At 41.2% G+C, this 19,677-nt stretch overlaps 1 protein-coding gene across 2 annotated transcripts in view; it reads right to left on the bottom strand.

The window, feature by feature from the left end:
* Positions 1–234: 234 nt before the first annotated feature.
* Positions 235–19,677, bottom strand: part of TMEM248 (transmembrane protein 248) — a 40,618-nt gene continuing 21,175 nt past the window's right edge. For both annotated transcript variants that reach the window (XM_049639193.1, XM_049639194.1), the window contains exons 2-7: positions 11,884–12,060; positions 8,289–8,574; positions 6,537–6,687; positions 5,254–5,437; positions 3,736–3,879; positions 235–2,975 (exon numbers count right to left, since the gene is read on the bottom strand). In XM_049639193.1, the coding sequence (XP_049495150.1) occupies positions 2,955–2,975; positions 3,736–3,879; positions 5,254–5,437; positions 6,537–6,687; positions 8,289–8,574; positions 11,884–12,060 (963 nt within the window). In that variant the 3' untranslated portion in view covers positions 235–2,954. The remainder of the gene's footprint in view (positions 2,976–3,735; positions 3,880–5,253; positions 5,438–6,536; positions 6,688–8,288; positions 8,575–11,883; positions 12,061–19,677) is intronic.

Below are 19,677 nucleotides of genomic sequence, written 5' to 3'. Positions count from 1 at the left end.
AAGTCTGTGGGCACTTGCTGGTCTTCCAGGGCTGTCAAAGAGGTTCTGTACTCTCAGGGAGAAGACCTGTATGTTCGCTGAGGCCAGCTTAGTAGGAGACGCGGCCCACCCCGCATCCTGACGATGAGCGACATGTGGAGAAAACAGGTTGCAAAACACCCCCAGTAACTGATCACATATGTTCTTCCCTTAGAAAACACCCATCAGATGGGAGGAAAACAGAGACACGGCAAATAAACTCAGATGTTTTATTCTGTAAAGCACATATGCACATATTTCAAACACAGAAAATGAATCTGGGAGTAAATGCCGTAACAGATCAGCTACTGACCATCATGCAGCAAGGTAAGTGAGATGGGTCCGCCGGCCCTTCTAAGCCCACAGCGCCTGCAGGAGGGTGGAAAACCAGGATACTGAATCCCTACAGACTGCCAAAGAAAATGCAACCGAAACGGCAGGCTCCTAGTGACGAGAAAAACTTACAAATAGAATCAAAACTGATTCAAGTCATACAGTGAAAGCACAAAAGGAAAAAGGAAAGAGATCAATATGATCTGAAACAACCATTTAATAGTAAGTTGCTAACCTTTAATTGGACCTCCAGTCCAAGATGCCTGAGGACGCGCCAGTGCTCCCGTGCGGGGTCACTCAGAATGGCCTGTGGGCCCTGTGTGGGACGCTCTTCTAATCCTGAGGGTCCCCCAGCAAGACGCAGCAGAGGACTGGGCCTTGTCTCCAAGTGTCCAGATGTTAACAGGACTCTGGACTTCCTGAGATTCCATGAAAGTCTCTCCGGTTCCTAGACCTCTTCACCCAGGCCCATGGCCTCTCCTCTTCCCCGCTTTCTTTTTATACGCCTGACTGACTCTAGGTTTCTAGAAGATCTTTGAGAATTACCTGCTAGAGTAAATGCTGGATTTTTTAAGTGTGTGTCCTGGCCTCATGGACAAGTCATACTGTCCAGGCATTTTTGGCACTTCCTTCCCTCATGCCTAACAGAGTCCTTCCTCCCCTGGCTAGAGATTCCAGCCATTCCCTGTTATTAAAACAAGTGTAATTAACATTAGCAACAAGCTGGACTGAACAAACCAGTGAAACTGACGTTTTCCACCTGTCTTTCTCCTTTTATGTTACCCTGCCAGTTTTAAATCTATCCCTGTAACTCAACTTCATGGGGATTTTATCAATTCAGTAGCAGCTTAACCTAAAATCTGTTGGTCTTAATGATACTGATGTTTCTAAAGGCCAAGCCAAATGGCTCTTTCTCAATCTTGTCTCATAAAAGTCTCCAAGTCTCTAAAGAGAAAACTAAAGGACCAGGTTAGCCATGCATCATGTAAGCAACTCATAAAAAAAAAACTGGATAGACAAGTATGATCACTACACTTGAAATGTACTAAAAGGAAAAAAAAAGGGATATTAACATATTAAGTTACTACAGTGATTATTTTAATAATCTTCAGTAAGAGCCCACAATTGTTTTCCATTCAAGAATGCCTGGGATCAAATGTTCTAGGCCAATTATTTCAGACTGCAGGACTAATTCTAATTGGGAACAGACTACAGACCTGAAGTTCAGGGGAAAAAGTGCTGCGAGTCACGTCTAAGGTTTTAATTGCCCTTCTGCTACATAATGTTGCTCAGGAGAACACAGAAGTCAGTAATGACAAGGACTTATTAAGGCAAAGAGCTATTAAGGAAAAACCGTAAGAAGACAAGAAACAACAAAGGACTAGAAAAAGTAACACAATTTTTTAAAACATAAATATGGAGCAGAAAGAAAAAGGGATAAAAGATTTAGATCATCCAAATGCCACAGGAAAGAAAAATGCTTTGGGTTTTCCTGATACGTGGCAAATCAGAAGTCCTTTCCTCAAATTTCACAGGCATTGTTTCCACGTTACTGATCTACGAGCTGCCATTTTCCTTCTGAAGATATGTTCATTGCATAAAAACATATGCAAAAAGTAAAAAGAAGAAAAAAAATCCACTCCCTCTTCAAAGAAGAAGCTCTTTTACAACTATGAGACTGAATCATCTGTCTCTCTTTCTATACTGCCAGCTGCACTCCAGAAAACAGAACAGCTAATTTCTACTCTAGAGCCATTTACTTAATTTTTAAGCTCTTTTGAGTGAGGACACTGCTTTAACTTTTATAAAGGAGGGAAGGGACAACAGAGAAGAAAAGGACAGTGGCACATTCTGTGCCAACTCAACTCAAACAAGACCAGGTTCCTCACCATCCATGTGGAAAATGAAACTTAGATCTTTACCATGTAGGTGATTTTTAAATATTTAACTCTTTACTCAAGATAAAAGCACAAGTCTGTCCTAACTAGAGTAGTATTAAAATGTGACTATTTTACTTGTTCTTCAAAGAAAAAAAACAAACAGAACAAAAAAACTAAGAAAGATAGGTATGTTTCCTTGCAAGCAAAATGGAGAAAAAGGTATTATTGTTGTTACCATGATTATTAAGCCACAGACACATAAAATCCACAAAATGGATTGGTGGCTTTGGAAATGCAGTATCATATCGAAGGTGCAGACTGTTTGGAACGTTCTGTACATATCGGGCTGAAACAAGAACCAAAGCAAACCTCAACCCCACCAGCAATGAAATGCCCCTGTGACCTTGGCAAAGACGGCATGGTCTGCTCCCCAGCAGTAAGATCACGCTCCTCTCTGGCGCTACGCAGAACCATCCCAAGTCCACAGGTGAGGCTGAAGGGTTCCCGCTGCACCCAGTGTGAAGCACGTGCATCATTGGACCAATTTCGGAATAGATTTTTATAAATATATACAAATCAGTTACAGGCACTTGAAATGTCTTTGGCTGGAATAACCCAACATTGCAAGATAATATATTCACAGAGTGTCCAGGCCCAGGCTGGGTTCAGCAGGCAATGATTATGGTTCTCTCAGTCTCTCTTAGAAAACGGGCAGTTGTGGGATTAGGCATCAGCCAAAGCCACCTAGAAAAGAAGAGGAGGAGCAATCCGGTCACACGGTAAAGCCCAGGTAACTCAGCCCCGCCCAGTACTCTTACTGAGTTCGGGTCCCCAACCAAACACCAGGGAGCCATACGGAATGCATCGATCAGGCAGGGGAATTACTAAATCCCTAAGAAAACAATGTCACTTGGCAGAGAATGAAGAGAAATCTCAAAGTCCGTTGCAGGAAGTAGCTGATCTAGTGGAACCACCATGCTGAGACAGAGTTAACAGTTTTCAAACCCTGATCAGCATTCTAGGAGAGGATTTCTCAAGCCGATAGAAACCGAGAGGAAACAGCCCTTCAGGGTCAGCTGCTCTCCAGTAGGACTTTGAGAACAATTCTCAATCAGTACCTTTTGCCAGCTAAGGCTTGGGTATACGACTGAAAATCCAAAATCATCATTTAGGCTGAGAGTAGACTACATCTAATAAAAAGACAGGAACAAGTCTCACTAATCGAACTAGTGAGTTTGAGCCCTATGTTGGGCTCTGCTGAAAGCTTGGAGCCTGGAGTCTGTTTCAGATCCTGTGTCTCCCTCTCTCTCTGCCCCTCCCCTGCTTGCAGTCTGTATGTGTCTCTCTCTCAAAAAGAAACAAACATAAAAAAAAAAAAAAAAAAGACAGTAATTTCTCTGGTGGAAAGGTGCCATCCATAATAAATGGAACGGGGACTAAGTGGGGACTTCCTGTCTGCAGAGATCTCCAGCAAAATCTCGGCCAGACCCCACCCACTGCTCACCTTCTCAGGACAAAAGTCAGGATTGCTCTGACGCAATTTGCTGGGTCTGCCTTTGATAACCGCATAGCAAAACATTGTTATCACCATCACGAAGAGGAAGTAACTGGTGTGCATGAGATGCAAATTTATTAATGAACGGTCATCCTAAATGAAGAGAATAAACCAGAAACATCTGCACTGAGTTACTGGAAGATTTTAATGCTGGGTTTCGGGAAACAGGGTTCATAACCTCCTGACTCGCCTCAACTTTAATTCTCAAACTGAAACAAGGTTTCTCTTTTTCTCTTCTAAACTATTAAAGCTGGGTCTAAGTAAAGATGGTATTCCTGGAACCACCCACTCCTTCCTAAGGCAGCCCCCTGCCCTGGCTTCTGCACTCCTATACTGCCCAGGAACTCAAGAATGCCCTGTCCCCATTTCCCCCCACCCCTGAAGTTCCCAGAGACCAGAGGCCTTAATCCAGACCCTTCTCTTGAGTCCTCTGACTGCCCTCAGGTCACATGGCTGACAGCCCAAGACTGTGTTCCTAATTCCTTGTCACTCCCCCACCAGGAAGGTTTCTCCCCTTGGGCAGCTTCATTCCTCTGCCTTTCTCCCACTTTTCAAGTCCCTGATTTCACTCCTCTCTGACCTCCCACGTGCAGTCAGTCACCAGGCCTGCCAGCTGCCGCAGTCCCAGCCATGCTTCCCTCCCTTTTCCTTCACACGTCTCCAGGCCTTGAAACATCAAGCCTTGGGCTCCATCGCATAAACACATCATCAGGTGGGAGACCAGCCTTCCTAACACACTGCTTCACAAAGACCCTACAGTGTCCCTCAGCAAGGCATAAAGGTCTTTCTGGAACCTGGCCTCTGCCCAGCATCCAGCCTGATCTCCATTGGTGACTCCTTGCAGGGCCCCAGCCCACCAACTTCTACAACTTGATAAAATGAGATGTAAGAGAAAAGGACCAGGCAAAGAGAAAAGAAACCCACCTGACATATAGTGACCAGAACAAAAGTAAGGGTGTTTACAATAATCCGTGCAGTCTGTTAAAAGCAGGTTCAAGTCTAAGCAGGAGGCTAAATGAGCCTCCCATCCACTGGTCCAGATCCACTGGTCTTCCTCCTTATTAAGTAAGATCCTCTCCAGCTCTCCATATCTGGCCAAAGACTCAGCTCCTCCTATTTACTTCTACCTTTCTAAATTCCAAACTTATTTATTTTGCTCAAATTGACGCTAACCAAATATTCTGAGTGGCGGTGTGACTGAGCAGACGGTATAAGCACCTCTCGTCACCCCCATGGGTCGGGCACACGACAGCTGCTCAACGAGTAACCACAGCCGAGCAGCGCAGAAAATGAGCAACAAATGCAGGGCTGGTTAGCTAAAAAGGTGGCCTATTTCCCCAAGTCTCGAGTCTCCCGACCCAGCTGGAAATCTAGAATGGCATGAGCTAAGCTAGCCCACCGAGGTAAAGAGGGCCTACACTAATAGTTCTCAGACGCAGGGACACACACACTACTTTTCTCACTTACATCCGGAACAATAACTGTAAGCTTGGGATTTAAAGCATGATAGACTTTTCCAATGGCCCCCTTGTAACACCAGAAAGGATTGTAATCTTGAGCGTATTTTGTGTTGGCATCTCTGGCAGTCGTGAAGATCTTGTACCAGAGCGTGGCATTGCTGTATGTGTCAGGAACACAGTGCGGTGGCTGCCTGCAGGGGAAGAGTGGCAAAGGCACGTGCTCAGTGGCCTGAGACGGCTCCTCGTGTCTCCCCCGCAGCCCTGGCACAATACTGAGCACAGCCACATGCGTGGAAAGGAGAGATAAGAGACATACATTTAAGGAAAATCACATGATGTTTTTCGTTCACAGATTTCTAAAAAATTATTAAACACGTAACAGAATAAGAAATCGGCGTGTCACATTCACGAGACCGGTTGTTAAGACCTTTGCCTCCACAGGTCAGTCAACACGGTTCTCTCGCATACAACGTAGCCAAAGAGACACTTGCTCTTTTTAAGCCCGGTTTCTCAAATTATCTAAATTCTTAGTCACAACTGGAAGTTTTATGCACAGACGACTCCATTATATTATATATAATTGGTTATACACAGCCAATAGCAAATGTTTAACTTACCTGCTCTTGTCCTACAATCTCCAAATGTCTCAAATAGATAAATCACAGGATAACTATTCTTATTTAAAAAAGGGTTCATCACAGAATTCTTTTAAATAGGCTACGTCTTATGTATTTTATGTATCTATAGATCATTGTATCCTTCACAGAGAGAGGCAAAAAAAACCCCAAAACCTTAAAAGACCAAGTGGTAACACTGATAGCCACGCAAAAAATTCGAAGCAGAAATTTCACCAACAGAAACTATTTCACAGAAAATAAGATTCATTTATGCTCTCGATTTAAAAAATAACTCCTTCTGAATAACGGAGACCAAAACTTCACGTTTCGGGAAGCTTCATTATGTCATTCCGGTCACAGGATCAGCTCTTACTTATCTTTTCTGTGACATGCTTCCACCAACGGGAAAGGCAGCCTAAGAACATGTAACAAAAACCAGATGCTTTTACCACCTGCGGAAGGACTCACTCGCTCTTTAATACCTCTATGCAGAAGTTCTACCTGTAAGATTCCAAAGTCAACTTAAATAATCCTTCAGCCACGTCTGGCTGTGACAGTCCTACAGAGTAATTGACTGGAAGCCACCCTGAGAGTCTGCTGCTAAAGTGCCCCAGTCATACTCTGGTACATGAAGCTCGTGACACGCAACCACTGGGCCCAGGAAGCCACTTACACGGTGACGGGGAACACGCCGGGGTTGGCCGTGAGGGTCATGCAGGCTGTGAACACCACCTGCTCACAGTGACCGTGAAGGGCGCAGTCGTCCGAACTCCAGGCTGTAGGCAGGGTAAAGGTAATGTTTATCTCCTCGTGGGCTTCCCTGCCTAGGAAAGAGAAATCGGGGTGGGGGGGTGTTTGGTAAACAAAGGTAAGACACTCATATATTTGTTATGTTCTGGGATTTCAATGAATCCTAGAATCAAACCCACCCAGGAATCCCCTATCAGCCCACAGAAGAAACACACTTGCCTTTGTGGGATTTTAGGAACAAGAGTTCTGAGCCAGGCTCTGAGGCCTGCTCACCTGGTAGAGCCACAGCTTGGCAAATGGAGAGGGGCCGCTGTTTGCCAGCGCCTGGAGATGTCAGGCAAGGGCCCACAGTGACTGAGCTGGAAAGCTGGGGGCTGGGTGAGCCATGATCACCACCATTTTCGCATGTGAACAGCACTCGTACCATTTTCAAATTGCTTTTGTATGTGTTCTTTCACGTAAAGCGTGCCATTAGCCCGTGAACGTGACCACAGAAGTACTGATGTTCCCCTTTCACGTAGGAGCAGACTGAGGATCAGAAGGTCTAACGGACTTAAGGAAGGGCAGGGAACTGGTAAGGGCTAAAGAAGCTTAAACAAAAATGAAGGTCTTCTGATACCACAGCGGAAGGCCCACTTGATGCCCAGAAGTCACCCTCACCTCAGTCCCACGGGAGCAGCTCTCGCCTGTAAAACCAGCGGGAGGCTGCCAGGCACTTTAAGCTACCTGAGGACTTTAAGAGGCTCTTGGTAACAAAGAACCAAAGATACTTCTTCTAAGGTCCAGGCCTCTGCAATGAAGCCTTTCCTAATTATCCCAGCTTCCACTGCTTCCTCAACACTCTCCTGAATCACTTAATAGTCTGTCATGGTCAGAGGACACTATTGGTCAAAGGGCAGTGCTCACTGTTCTGTAGATGTTTTTTTATTTTTTGAGAGAGGGTGCGCAAGTGGGAGAGGGGCAGGAGAGGAGAGAGAGAGAATGTTAAGTAGGCTGCACACCCAACGCAAAACCCAATTTGGGGCTTGATCTCACAACTGTGAGATCACTACCTGGAGCTAAAATCAAGAGTTGGATGCTCAACTGACTGAGTCACCCAGGCGCCCCTAGGTGTTAATTTTTAACATTACTTAACACGCACTTAATATAGCATTTCCTTTGTGCCACGAACTATTGTAAGTACCTGATGGATATTAACTCATGTTATCCTTGTCTCTTCCATAATCCTAAAATTCCAATTGGACAAAATCAGACCTTAGCCTTTTTCTAGTTCTTTTCAGCAGCTAGGGCTGAGCTAATGTAGGCATTCAAAAATTTGTAGACTATAACAATATTTATATTTGTAGACTATTAACAATATTTATAGTATGTATTGAAAACTCCATGATGAAAAACTTGAATAAAAATTTGTGCTTGTAAGTATTAAAACCAGAACGAGGCCTTAAAGTTGCTTCTCGGCTGCTTTTATTGAGCGCCTACTACATACCAAACACTTTAAGTGAAGATGTAGTAGAAATAGTTCCTTCTTGACTTCATTTAGTTCAAACTCAAGAAAAGGGGAGACATGCAAAAATAAAAATAGTCTGATGAGTAAAGACCACATACTACTAATACTCTGCCTTCGAAGAGTTGTTGCCTAAGAAAATCTGGAAGGAAAATGGCTACACTCACACACCTGAAAGTCCAATCTGATGCCCTAAAATGGTCGAGTACAGATGGGTGACATTGCGGGAGTACCCTCCAAAGGGCTTCAGCGGGTCCAGGGTTAGGGTGATCGCAACTGAGATGTTAACTGGGCCTGAATCCTCCAGGGCCTGAGGGGACTGTGTGGACGCTCTGGCCTGCCCGCTGGTCATTGTGCTCTCCGGAGCCGTGGTGTCATTTGTGAGGTGCTTTAACGTTTCATTCTCAGATACACACAAGTCCAAATCGTTAAACCGCAGCAGAAACGTGTTCCAATCCTGCAGTAAAATGCAACAGAGGGAAGTAAGTGTGAGAAAGTCGGAAAGTGCTGCCACCACACCATCTGGCCACGACCTGATGACCCCCCAGTGTGGTGTCACAGGGCTGCAGGGGAATGACACTTCTGAGTCACTCATTTAAAACAGCAATGACAATACAGCCATCAGCCTCTTGTGTTGGTGTAACAGTGGGGTTTCCAAATCACTCTCATATTCACAATCTAAAATATGAATCCTTAACCGGCATGAGATACTAAATATACCAGGAGATTAAACCAACTTATTCAAGAAACTGTGTAGAAAACAAACCAAAATAGCACATACTTATAGATAATGATCTAGCTTCAGAACCAAACCTGAAAAGAAAGCTTAAATGAAAGTAATAAAAATTAAAATTAAAAATTAAAAGCATTCATCCAAATTTAATTAGCCAAAAAAATAATCCATTATTTTTAAGATTTTGTTTTTAAGTAATCTCTACACTCAATGTGGGGCTTGAACTCACAATCCCAAGCTCAAGAGTCACCCGCTCTACCAACTAAGCCAGCAGGTGCCCCACAATTAGTTATTTTTTAAAAATTAGGCAGCCGTGGGGTGTCTTGCTGGCTTAGTCAGAAGGAAAGGCATGCAACTCTTGATCTTGGGGTTGTGAGTTCAAGCCCCTTGTTGGGTGTAGAGATTACTTAAATAAATAAAACTTAAAAAATAAATAAGTAAATACGGCTGCATTAAAATAATTCCTCAAAAGGGCTATTCTATACATCTTGCTTTCTCTCTGTAGAATGCAAAAGTATAGTCAATACCAATATTCATGTGGTACTTCCCCCCCTTGTCATGGACTTTGGAACATGACCACCTTAAAACAGAACAATTTCAGAAAGGAAGAGAAAAGATATTATCAGGCTTCTCTTACGGTCTGTACTGATGATTCAAATCATAAGCAATTTTAAAAACACATACAGCTGATTATGTCATGATTAAACTGAAACCAACCTAGTAAAGTACCCACCTGGTTCTATTTTAATTTTCACAGAAATGCAAAGATGAACTCAGGCTGAAACAGTGACAACAAACTAACCTAGGCTGTCCGACAGAACTTCTCTGTCCCAGCAACATTAGTCTACAAAAAGTTGCCAAATGTGAAGACAAACCCAGTTACACTTCCAATTACTCTAACACTAGCCACTGATTAAAAATGCCACTTGAGGGGCGCCTGGATGGTTCAGTCGGTTGAGCGTCCGACTTCAGCTCAGGTCATGATCTCACAGTTTGTGAATTCGAGCCCCACATCGAGCCTGGAGCCGGCTTTGGATTCTGTGTCTCCCTCTCTCTCTGCCTCTCCCTCACTCGTGCTCTCTCTCTCAGAAATAAATAAACATCAAAAAAAATTTTTTTAAATGCTATTTGATATCCCTGACTCTCCTTCAGGGAGGCGGATTTGAGGCTTTCTCTCTCGTCCCTTCATGAGGCTACCTCTCAAAAAACCTTTTCCTTGCTGCATTAAATAAAAAGCCATCTGAGCAATCCTTGAGCAGTCAAGTGAGTACCTTTACAGCATCAGCGGATCAGTGCATGGTATTTAGTAAGACTGCAACTCGATGTATAAAATTACATTCTCCCCAAACCTACAAACTGAGGAGACCTGAGCTGAAATTGAACTGAAAATTAGAGCTGAAAATGAACATTCTAGTCCCATCCCTTCATACTCCAGACGTGAGGGAACTGAGGCCCAGAGCAACTTTAAGGACTCTCCAGTCCCACAGCTGAAGGCACAATCTGGATTAAGTTTTTTGATTCATAGCCCCAAACTTCTCCCATATTCCTCAGATCCTCATTTGAAAAGAAAAGCACTAAGTTAATCATAACCAAAGTTCTGCAGTATCCTGGCACTGCTCTCCTGCAGAGTTCAAGTCCATTTTGAACAGCTGGTCAAAGCCAATGTCAGGCTCCATTTTGATTATTAAAGACTAATTATCCAGGCTACCTCTTAATCACTTAGCTTGGCTGAGTGTTCAACATGGCCTTGGGCTCTGAAGAAAAGTAATGCCAGGATGCTGCGGAGCCCTGGCTCTGACTAGAATATTCATTTTCAGCCCTAATGTGAGTACAGCCTATTTGCACAACCTTTAAAGATTCAGAGTCAGAAAAGAGGGAAAACTGAGCCAGCCAGTAGGTGTCTTCTTGGTTAGAAACTCTTTGAAAGGGTTTCATGGTAGAAATAGCTAAAACTTGTTACCTAAACTGTGTGAAAGAGTTCACTTGTGAAGGTGGCCCTTCCTGTCAAGGTATTCTAGGATCTAGAATACCAGAGAGCAGAAAAGGCCATGATCCCCATTACACAGGGTAGAACCCTCCTCTTAGTCACGAGGCACACACAATGAGGCAACGCTGCAGTCTCAACCCCCACTCCCACTCCTACTCCCACCTAGGAACACACCCAAGAAGAAAAAGGGTACGAGAAGGAACTCCGGGAATCTACGATGACAGGTACTCATTTGTCCTAAAAGAAACTTTATCCACCAGTAAATTCACCGTATCATTAATTCAGCATTATTTCTAACATGTAAAATATATTTATTAATAGGTACATTATCATTCACTTCTGTTAAGAATTGTTAATTTTGTATTGTTTTCTTTGTATTTGCAAAAATACACCTTTTAAGATCTGTATTATGAGTGTTCAAACTATTATATGCCTAGATTAAGGATTAAAGAGCAATACCCTAATAATGTATTTAAACTGACCACAACATAAAAATCTAGAAAGCAAGTTTGTAGATAACTGAAATTCGGCCTAATAAAAAAGACAAATATATTTGGAAATAAAACCCAGGTATTCTATTTCTTTAGCATCCCTTCTTTGGCAGTGAAAAAGCTATCGGTACAGCTAAAAGAAATTCCATGACATGTGGCTTCAAAATAACAAATATTTACAGTTTTCAAAAATAGCAATTAGCTAATTTAAGATAAATTTAAATTACTTATTATTAATTTAATAACAGCAAATATGTTAGTTCCTGGTCTTCCTGACACAAACATTTTTACAAATATATTTTCCAAAATACACGCTTCATTGCTGAAATAGTCTAACTGAAACTGATGATAGCATTATTTAAATCAACAGTTACCTAACTAGATACCTTCTAACAAAGTGAGTCACAGGGAAGACAAAAGATTGTGAATAAATGCTGCTCTTTCTCACTGGGTTAAAATGTCCCCACCAAAGAAAGGTGTGTGGAGAGCGCAAGGGTGTTCTCCCACTGGGTAAGGTCGGGCCAGCCTGACAGGAAAACTTAAAATATACAATACCTCTGCCATTTCCGGTGACTTAATCTCCTTGATTTTGAAGAAATAGCCCAAGGTCAGGAAAGCTATTGCCATGGCGCTGACACTGATCATAAAGACCACAAGGGGAGGCCGGCTGCTGATGTACAGCTTCAGGTTCTCCAGGGGGTTGATGTTGAACATTATTCTGATCAGCTCCACCTAAAAGGGATTAATCAGAAGACTCACGGACTGACTCACCCCAAGAAACCCTATGATCCCCATTGTTGTTTCCTTTAATGGTGTTGAGGGGTGAGGGGTGCCCAGCTGGCTCAGTCAGTTAACCGTCCAACTCTTGATTTCAGCTTAGGTCATGATCTCGTGGTTCGTGGGTTCGAGCCTAGCTCAGCTAACAGCACAGAGCTTGCTTGGATTCTCTCTCCCCACCATCCCCCGTCTCTTCCCGGCTCACACGTACATGTTCTCTCTCTCTCTCCCTCTCAAAATAAATAAACTTAAAAAAAAAAAAAAAAAGAAAGAAACTATAAAAGAAATGGCGTTGGGGGTAATGAGGTCACTCACTACTGAACTTGAGAAATGTTTGATCATAAATCCACTCCAAAGTCTAGAAGGCAAAAACACTAAATGTGTACTGTCATTATGTCAAAGTAGTAAGATATTGAAAGATACGCATTTCTCTTTCCATCTGAATCTAATTATTCTATAATGAACACTTACTCTTCCATAAACACTATTATAATAGCACTTGATACTGCCACTTAAGATAATGCGGAACCAGGTCAGTAATATGATATAAATACATGCCAACACATACAAAAAGAAATTGAGGATGCTCTCATTTCCTACCATCCAAAGGCTGACTTCTATTTGTTCAATTCTGTCCCGTTCACTGCCATACTCATGCCCATCCCAGTGACAGGCAGAGAGGCACGTAATAAATATTTAATTATACCACTCCCCTGCTTAGAGCCCTCCAAAGGCTTCCCACTGGACCTAGGATGAGATCGGTGATAGCTCCGTAGCCCACAGGGTTTCATGATCCAGAAGTGGCAACACTTCCCCTGCTCCCTCCCTCACCGCGCTCTGGCCACACTGGCCTTGCTATTGTTTAGGATCACCTAGTCACTTTCTACAAGGAAGTCAGCAGGGACTCGGCCGGAGACTGCGTGCTGAATCTGTAGATCAGTTTGGGGAACGCTGCCATCTGAACAGTATTGTCTTCCAGTCCGTGAACCTTGCCATTCGTTTGGATTTTCTCTCATTTATTCCAAGAAGTTTTGTAGTTTTCAAAGTATACATTTACACTTTTTTTGCCAAATGTATTCCTAAGTATTTTATTCTTCCTGGAATTTTTGAACATGTCCTTTATGAAGGTGTTTCTCCCCCCCCCCCCCCACATTTTCCACGTTTGCTCTTTGTAAAATACAGGTTTCCACTCAATAGCCTTCCCTGACCACCCTCAGCCCCCCTTCCCCCCCTCACCTCTCAGTACCCTGCGTTAGTCCCTTCACACTGTTAAGTGCCAGTCAAGAGTATAATTAATTTTCCACTTGTGTGTTGTCTCTCATCCTTGGTTTCTGGGCTCCATGACAACAGGAATTTTGCCAGTCTTGATCACTGTGATGGCCCTGGTCCCTGGCCCCTCAATCTGACATGTCATAAGCAATTATATACATGAACAGACTACAACACTAAACAAAGCAACTAAAAAAAATCTGTGACAGCTTTTAAATTTAAGAGCAAAAAAGATGGATCCACACCTCCTAAGAACTGACAGCAACCACTTGCAATAAGGCAGGCTGTGTATTCGTTCGCCCTCACGAAAATCCTTTAAGATGGAAAGTAATATCCTTTGTGCTCTCCCCAGAGGCAACAACCATGTATGTTCTGTGTACTTTTACTACATGTATATGTCTAATCAGATACAATTACTAATATTGCATACGAAGACTTGTGAAAAATGATATACCGACTATATCCTTCTGCTATTTTCACCCAACATTCGGTTTTGGAAGTTTATCTGTTCACCTATGCAGATCTAGTTACTGAATTTATCTGCTGTGTAATATGCAGCTGTAGCTGGGTTTGGCTGGACTGAGGAGCCCAGCGAGATTCTTCTTGGGTTGCCTCAGCCAGGGCCCTGCGGCAGGCACAAGAGTGGCTCTGACACAAGTAGGTCACAGGGTAGGCCCATGTGCAACCTGACCTGGTCACACCAGACGGCTCTCCAAAGAAGCCATGCCGGTCTACACTTCCTCCAGCAATGAAAGGGCTTGCTCAGTTTCCCAACACTTGTACCAACACTTGATATTCTCAAGTAAACTTACTGATTTGGACCGATGTGGAATGTTATCTCATCATTTATTTTATTATTTTTATTTTAGAGAGAGCAAGCGCAAGAGGGGGAGAGGAAGAGAGGGAGAAAGAATCCTAAGCAGGCTCCACACTCAGTGCAGAACCAGATGCGGAGCTCAATCCCATGACCCTGGGATCATGACCTGAGCCGAAATCAAGAGTTGGACGCTCAACAGACTGAGCTACCTCATCATTACTTTAAATCGCATCTCCCTTGAACTGAGCATCTTTTCACTTCATCAGCCAGTTAGGTTCTTCCTAGGTAAACTGCCATTTACTAGTTAAGATGTTTGTCTATTTCTTATTAATGTTCAGGAGCTCTTTTTACATTCTGGATACTAAGTCTTTTCCAATTTTTTATGTTGTATGTAACTACTCCAAGTTTGTGGATTTTTCTTTAATGTAGTCACAGTATTCTTGCCATACGAGAGGTTCTTGATTTTTTTAAACAGCTTTACTGAGATATAATTCACATACCACGCAATTCAGCCATTTAATATATACAGTTCAATTCACAGGATCGGCAACGATCGCTATAATTGATTTTCAAACATTTTCATCATCCCATAAAAAAACCCCATACTCTTTAGCAGTAACCTCCTATTCCTTCCAGCCCTAAGGCAACCACTAATGAACTTCGTCTCTATGTATCTGCCCATTCTAAACATTTCAAATGAATGGAATCATAACACGTGGCCTTTGGTGACCTGACTTCTTTCACTTAGCATGATGTTTTCAAGGTTCATCCACATTGTAGCACATACCAGTACTTCATTCCTTTTTATTGCCCCAAATATTCCATTGTATGAAAATTTTTTTCATACATTTTGCTTATCTCTTCATCAGTTGATAGACATTTGTTTGTACTTTTCATCTATTATGAATGCTGCTGCTAAGAACATACATGTGTCTTGTGTGGACATAAGTCTCCACTTCTCTTAGCTGGATCTGTCCTATATACCCTAAGAGCGGCACTGCTGGCTCATATGGTAACACGTTCAACCTTTGGCGGACCTGCCAGGGTATTTTCCAAAGCAACTCCCACTCTGAATTCTCACCAGTAGCGTGTGTGTTACAATTTCTCCACAACCTCACCCACACTTGTTATTACCTTTTTTATTAGAGCCATCCTACTGGATGTGAGGTGGTATCTCGCTGTGGTTTGATTTACATTTCCTCAATAGTTGTAAGTCCTTGACTTTAACGTATTTAAATGTATCAACCTTTGCCTTTTATGATTATGTGTATGTATGTATTATTTGGGTATCTTTACATGTCAGAAAGATTTTTATCATTACTTTCCTCTACAGGGTTAGAGTTCCGCTTTTGACTTTTAGTGTCTCTTAATCTACTTGGAATTGATTTGGGATTCCAGAATCTAGGTTTCTCGTTTAGTCCTTTTCTACACAGGTGGTCAACTGTCCAATTCCATTACCTGAACATGGTTTTATATTGAACGTAGATTTCCCATGATTTGTAGTGCCGTCTCTCATATACATCAAGCTCCCATATGTGTGTGGGTTTGTTTCTAGGCTTTTTCTTGTGTTCCATCACCATGTCTGTATCTCCCACCTGTATGAAATCTTGCTAATACAAGAAGTCTACCGTTTTATTTTTATTCAAAATTGTCTTAGCTATTCTTGGCCCTTTACTCTGCCATATGAATTTTAGGTTCCAACTGTTAAGTTCCCAGAAAAATCTTGTTAAGATGTAAACGGGAATTGCACCAAAAAGACTATTAATTTAGGGAAGAAATGACATCTTTATAACACTGTGTTCCCTAATCTATGAACAGGGTCGGTCTCTCTCTCTCTCTCTCTCTCTCCCCATTTTTTTGGGTCCACTTTTCTTTTTCAATAATTTTTAAAAACTTTCTCTTATGCATCTTGTTAGACTGACTCAAAAACATACTAATTTATGCTGCTATTACTGACAGTATCTTCTAAAAATTACATTTTCTGTTGTTAATGTATACATAAGAAAGACTTTGGTATACTGATCGTGATTCTAGACACATTGCTGAAATCTTTTAAATTCTAATTAGGCTATTTGTAGCTTCTCTTATTTTATGTAAACAGTCACACTACAAGCTAGTAACTGTTTCTTCTTTCCAGCCCCTATTTCATTTATTTTTCTTACGGTTTTGACTAGAATCTTCAGAGAAATGATGAATAGAAGTGGCAAGAGTAGAAATCCTGGCCTCATTTCCACCTTTAAAGGAAACACTTCACTATTAAATACAGTATATGTCAAAGGTTTCTAAAAGAAACCCCTCACCAAGTTAAGGAAGTACTCTTCTGTTTCAAGTATGCAAACAGATTATAAACAAGTGTTACATTTTAATGAATGCTTTTATCTGCAACTTAAATTTTTTCCTTTAATCTGTTGACGTGAACTATGTTGATTTTTTTCATGCGGACTCATATTTCCACTTGGATAAACTTAATATGATCAATCATGATTTTTTAAAACTACATTGCTGATTTATGTTTGCTACATTTTATTCAGACCTTTCAGTATCTACTTGTAAGTGAGATAAGAAAATGATCAGCCATGATCACACTCTCCCTGACTATATACACTCCTTGACTGGTAGGATGAAGTCATCCTAGTATCATAAAATGAATCTGTGCAGACACGTATTTTCTAGAACATATGTAAGAAATTAGCTTTTATTTTTCTTAGAAGCTTGACAGACCTTGACCAAAAAGACCACCTGAATTCACCAAGTTTTTGTTTGGTTTTGTATCTGGTTGAGCTGTCTTAAATGCTTCATCACAGTTTTAATGATGGCCAGTCTAGGTTTTTTATTTCTACTGAGTTGGTTTTGGTAAGATGTGTTACTCTAGGAAATTACTCCTTTGATAATTGGTTTTTAATATTTCTGGCACAGTATTATTTTGTGATTTGTTCAATTTTTAACTTACTTACAGTTATGTTTCTTTCACTACAAATGTTTTTGTGTGTTTGCCGCCTTCTCTTTTTAACCAATCTTACCATAGCTGTATTGCATTGATGTTTTCAAAGAACCAGTATTTGGTTTTGTAGACTGTGTCTAAATAATTTGTTTTCCATTTCAGTAATTTCTACATGTATTTTTTTTTTTTTTAATAATTTCTCCCTCTGCTTTCTTTGGGTTTACTCAGTTTGATTTTTCCAACTTCTTCAGTTGGAATCTTAGCTCAGAATTTTTATTCTTCTTTTCTGAGATAAGCATTTAAGAATATAAATTTCTGCAACATACTCCTAAATTATGTTCATGCCCTTCCCACTACCACCAATCCAATCCATTAGCTAATCTCATTTTCTTTCTAAAATAGATCTCAGATTCACCCACTTTCCCCCATCTTCTTGTGAAGATGTACTAGCTCTCTACAGCCCTAAGACTTCTATATCCAAGTGTCTAGTGCATTATCTCTACACCTACACATTCCACAACATGTCCAAAACTGAACTCATCTGCTTTCCTGCCAATGTAACTTTCCCCCCTGTATCCCCATCTCAATACAGATCTCTGGAAAACATTCTAGACTACTTGGCCTTCCCGCCATATCCAAGCAATTACTAAGTGCTAAAGATTCTATTTCTTTAATATCTCTTCCTTCCTCTTCTTTTCCATACTCCTTGGCACCGGCCCTTAGTTCAAGCCCTCATCATCGTTTTCTTATAACTATCACTGAGAATCACACCTGGATCTGCATCAAATAATCCATCCTTCACATACTGTGAGAGTGATTTTTCCAAATGCAAACCTGGTCATGTTACCACTTAAATCTCTCAGAGCTCCGATGACCAAAGGATAAAAGTCCAAGCTCTTTAGAATGGCAGTCCACCATAAGCTAGGTCTTGTCTACTTCTCAACGATCTAACTGCTTGCAATTCCCAGGACATATTAGACAATATTATAGCTTCAAGCCTTTGAGTCCACTGGTCCTCCTGACCTTCATGAACCACGTTCCACTAGTTCACCTGCCTCTTCCAAGACTCAGCTCATGGGTTACCTCCTCTATGGAACCTTTCCTGGCCCTTCCCCCCACCCAGCCCCTCAGGAAGAAGTGACTAATTTCATTTATATCCCCTCACTATACTCTGCAAACTTCTCATATAGAAACTGAAACACCTCACTGCAACTGTGTGTATATACATCTATCTTCCGAACCAATCCGTAAGCCCCTCGACGGCAGATACAATGTCTTACTTGTCTCTCCATAATCAATATCCAGACACAAAATAGGCTATGTTTTAAAATGCACAAGTTCATTAAATGAATTCATCAAATAAATCCAGACTTAAGACATAAACTAAAATAATAATCTAGAAAGTGATTATAACAAGATTGCTGGACACAAGGCCAATATACAGAAGTCAACTGCATTCCTATATAACAGTAAGAACAAGCTGAATTTGAAATTATAAACACAATACTTATATTAGACCCCCCAAAATTAAACACTTAGGTATAAATCTAACAAATATGTACAATACGAGGAAAACTATAAAACTCTCATGAACAAAATTAAAGAACCGAATGGAGATATTCCACATCTGTGGACAGAAAAACTCAGTATGTCAAGGTGTCAGTTCTTCCCAACGTGACTTATACATTCAACGCAATCCCAATAAAAAATCCCAGCAAGTTATTTTGTGGGTATCAACAAACTTTTCTAAAGTTTCTATGGAAGATAAAAGAACCAAAATAGACAATACTAAAGCAAAAAAACAAAACTGGAAGACTAACTCTACTTGACTTTAAGTCTTACTATAAAGCTACTGTCAGTAATCAAGACCCTAGAGTATTGGTCAACGGAACAAAACAGAGAGCTCAGAAACAGACCCACCTACATGTAGGCAACTGATCTTTGCAAAAGCAATACAATGAAGCAAAGCCACATCTCTTTAACAAATAGTGCTGGAACAACTGAACATCCACATACAAAAAAATGAACCTAGGGGAGCCTGGCTGGCTCAGTCAGAAGAGCATGCGGCTCTTGATCTCCAGGTTGTGAGTTCGAGTTCCACAGTGGGTGCAGAGATGATTTAAAAATAAAATCTTTAAAAAAAAAAAAAAGACTCTAGACACAAACCTTATACCCTTCACAAAAGTGAACTCAAAATGGATCACACACCTGAATGTAAAAGCAAAACTATAAAACTCCTAGAAGATAACATATAAGCAAATACAGATGACCTGGAGTTTGGAGTTTGGTGATGACTTTTTAAATATGACACGAAAGGCAACCATCCATGAAAGGAAGAACTGATAAATTGGATTTCATTAATGCTCAACATCACTGATCATCAGAGAAATAAAAACTACAATGAGATATCACCTCACACCTTTCAGAATGGCTAAAATCAAGTAACTTAATAAAAGTTATTAAAAATATTAAATAAATAAATATTTTTTAAAAGGGGGTGGTGCCTGGGTGGCTCAGTCAGTTAAGCATCCAACTCTTGATTTTG

Source organism: Panthera uncia, chromosome E3 (assembly GCF_023721935.1).
Source record: "Panthera uncia isolate 11264 chromosome E3, Puncia_PCG_1.0, whole genome shotgun sequence".
Classification (NCBI taxonomy): Eukaryota; Metazoa; Chordata; class Mammalia; order Carnivora; family Felidae; genus Panthera; species Panthera uncia.
This window is presented reverse-complemented; position numbering and strand designations above follow the sequence as displayed.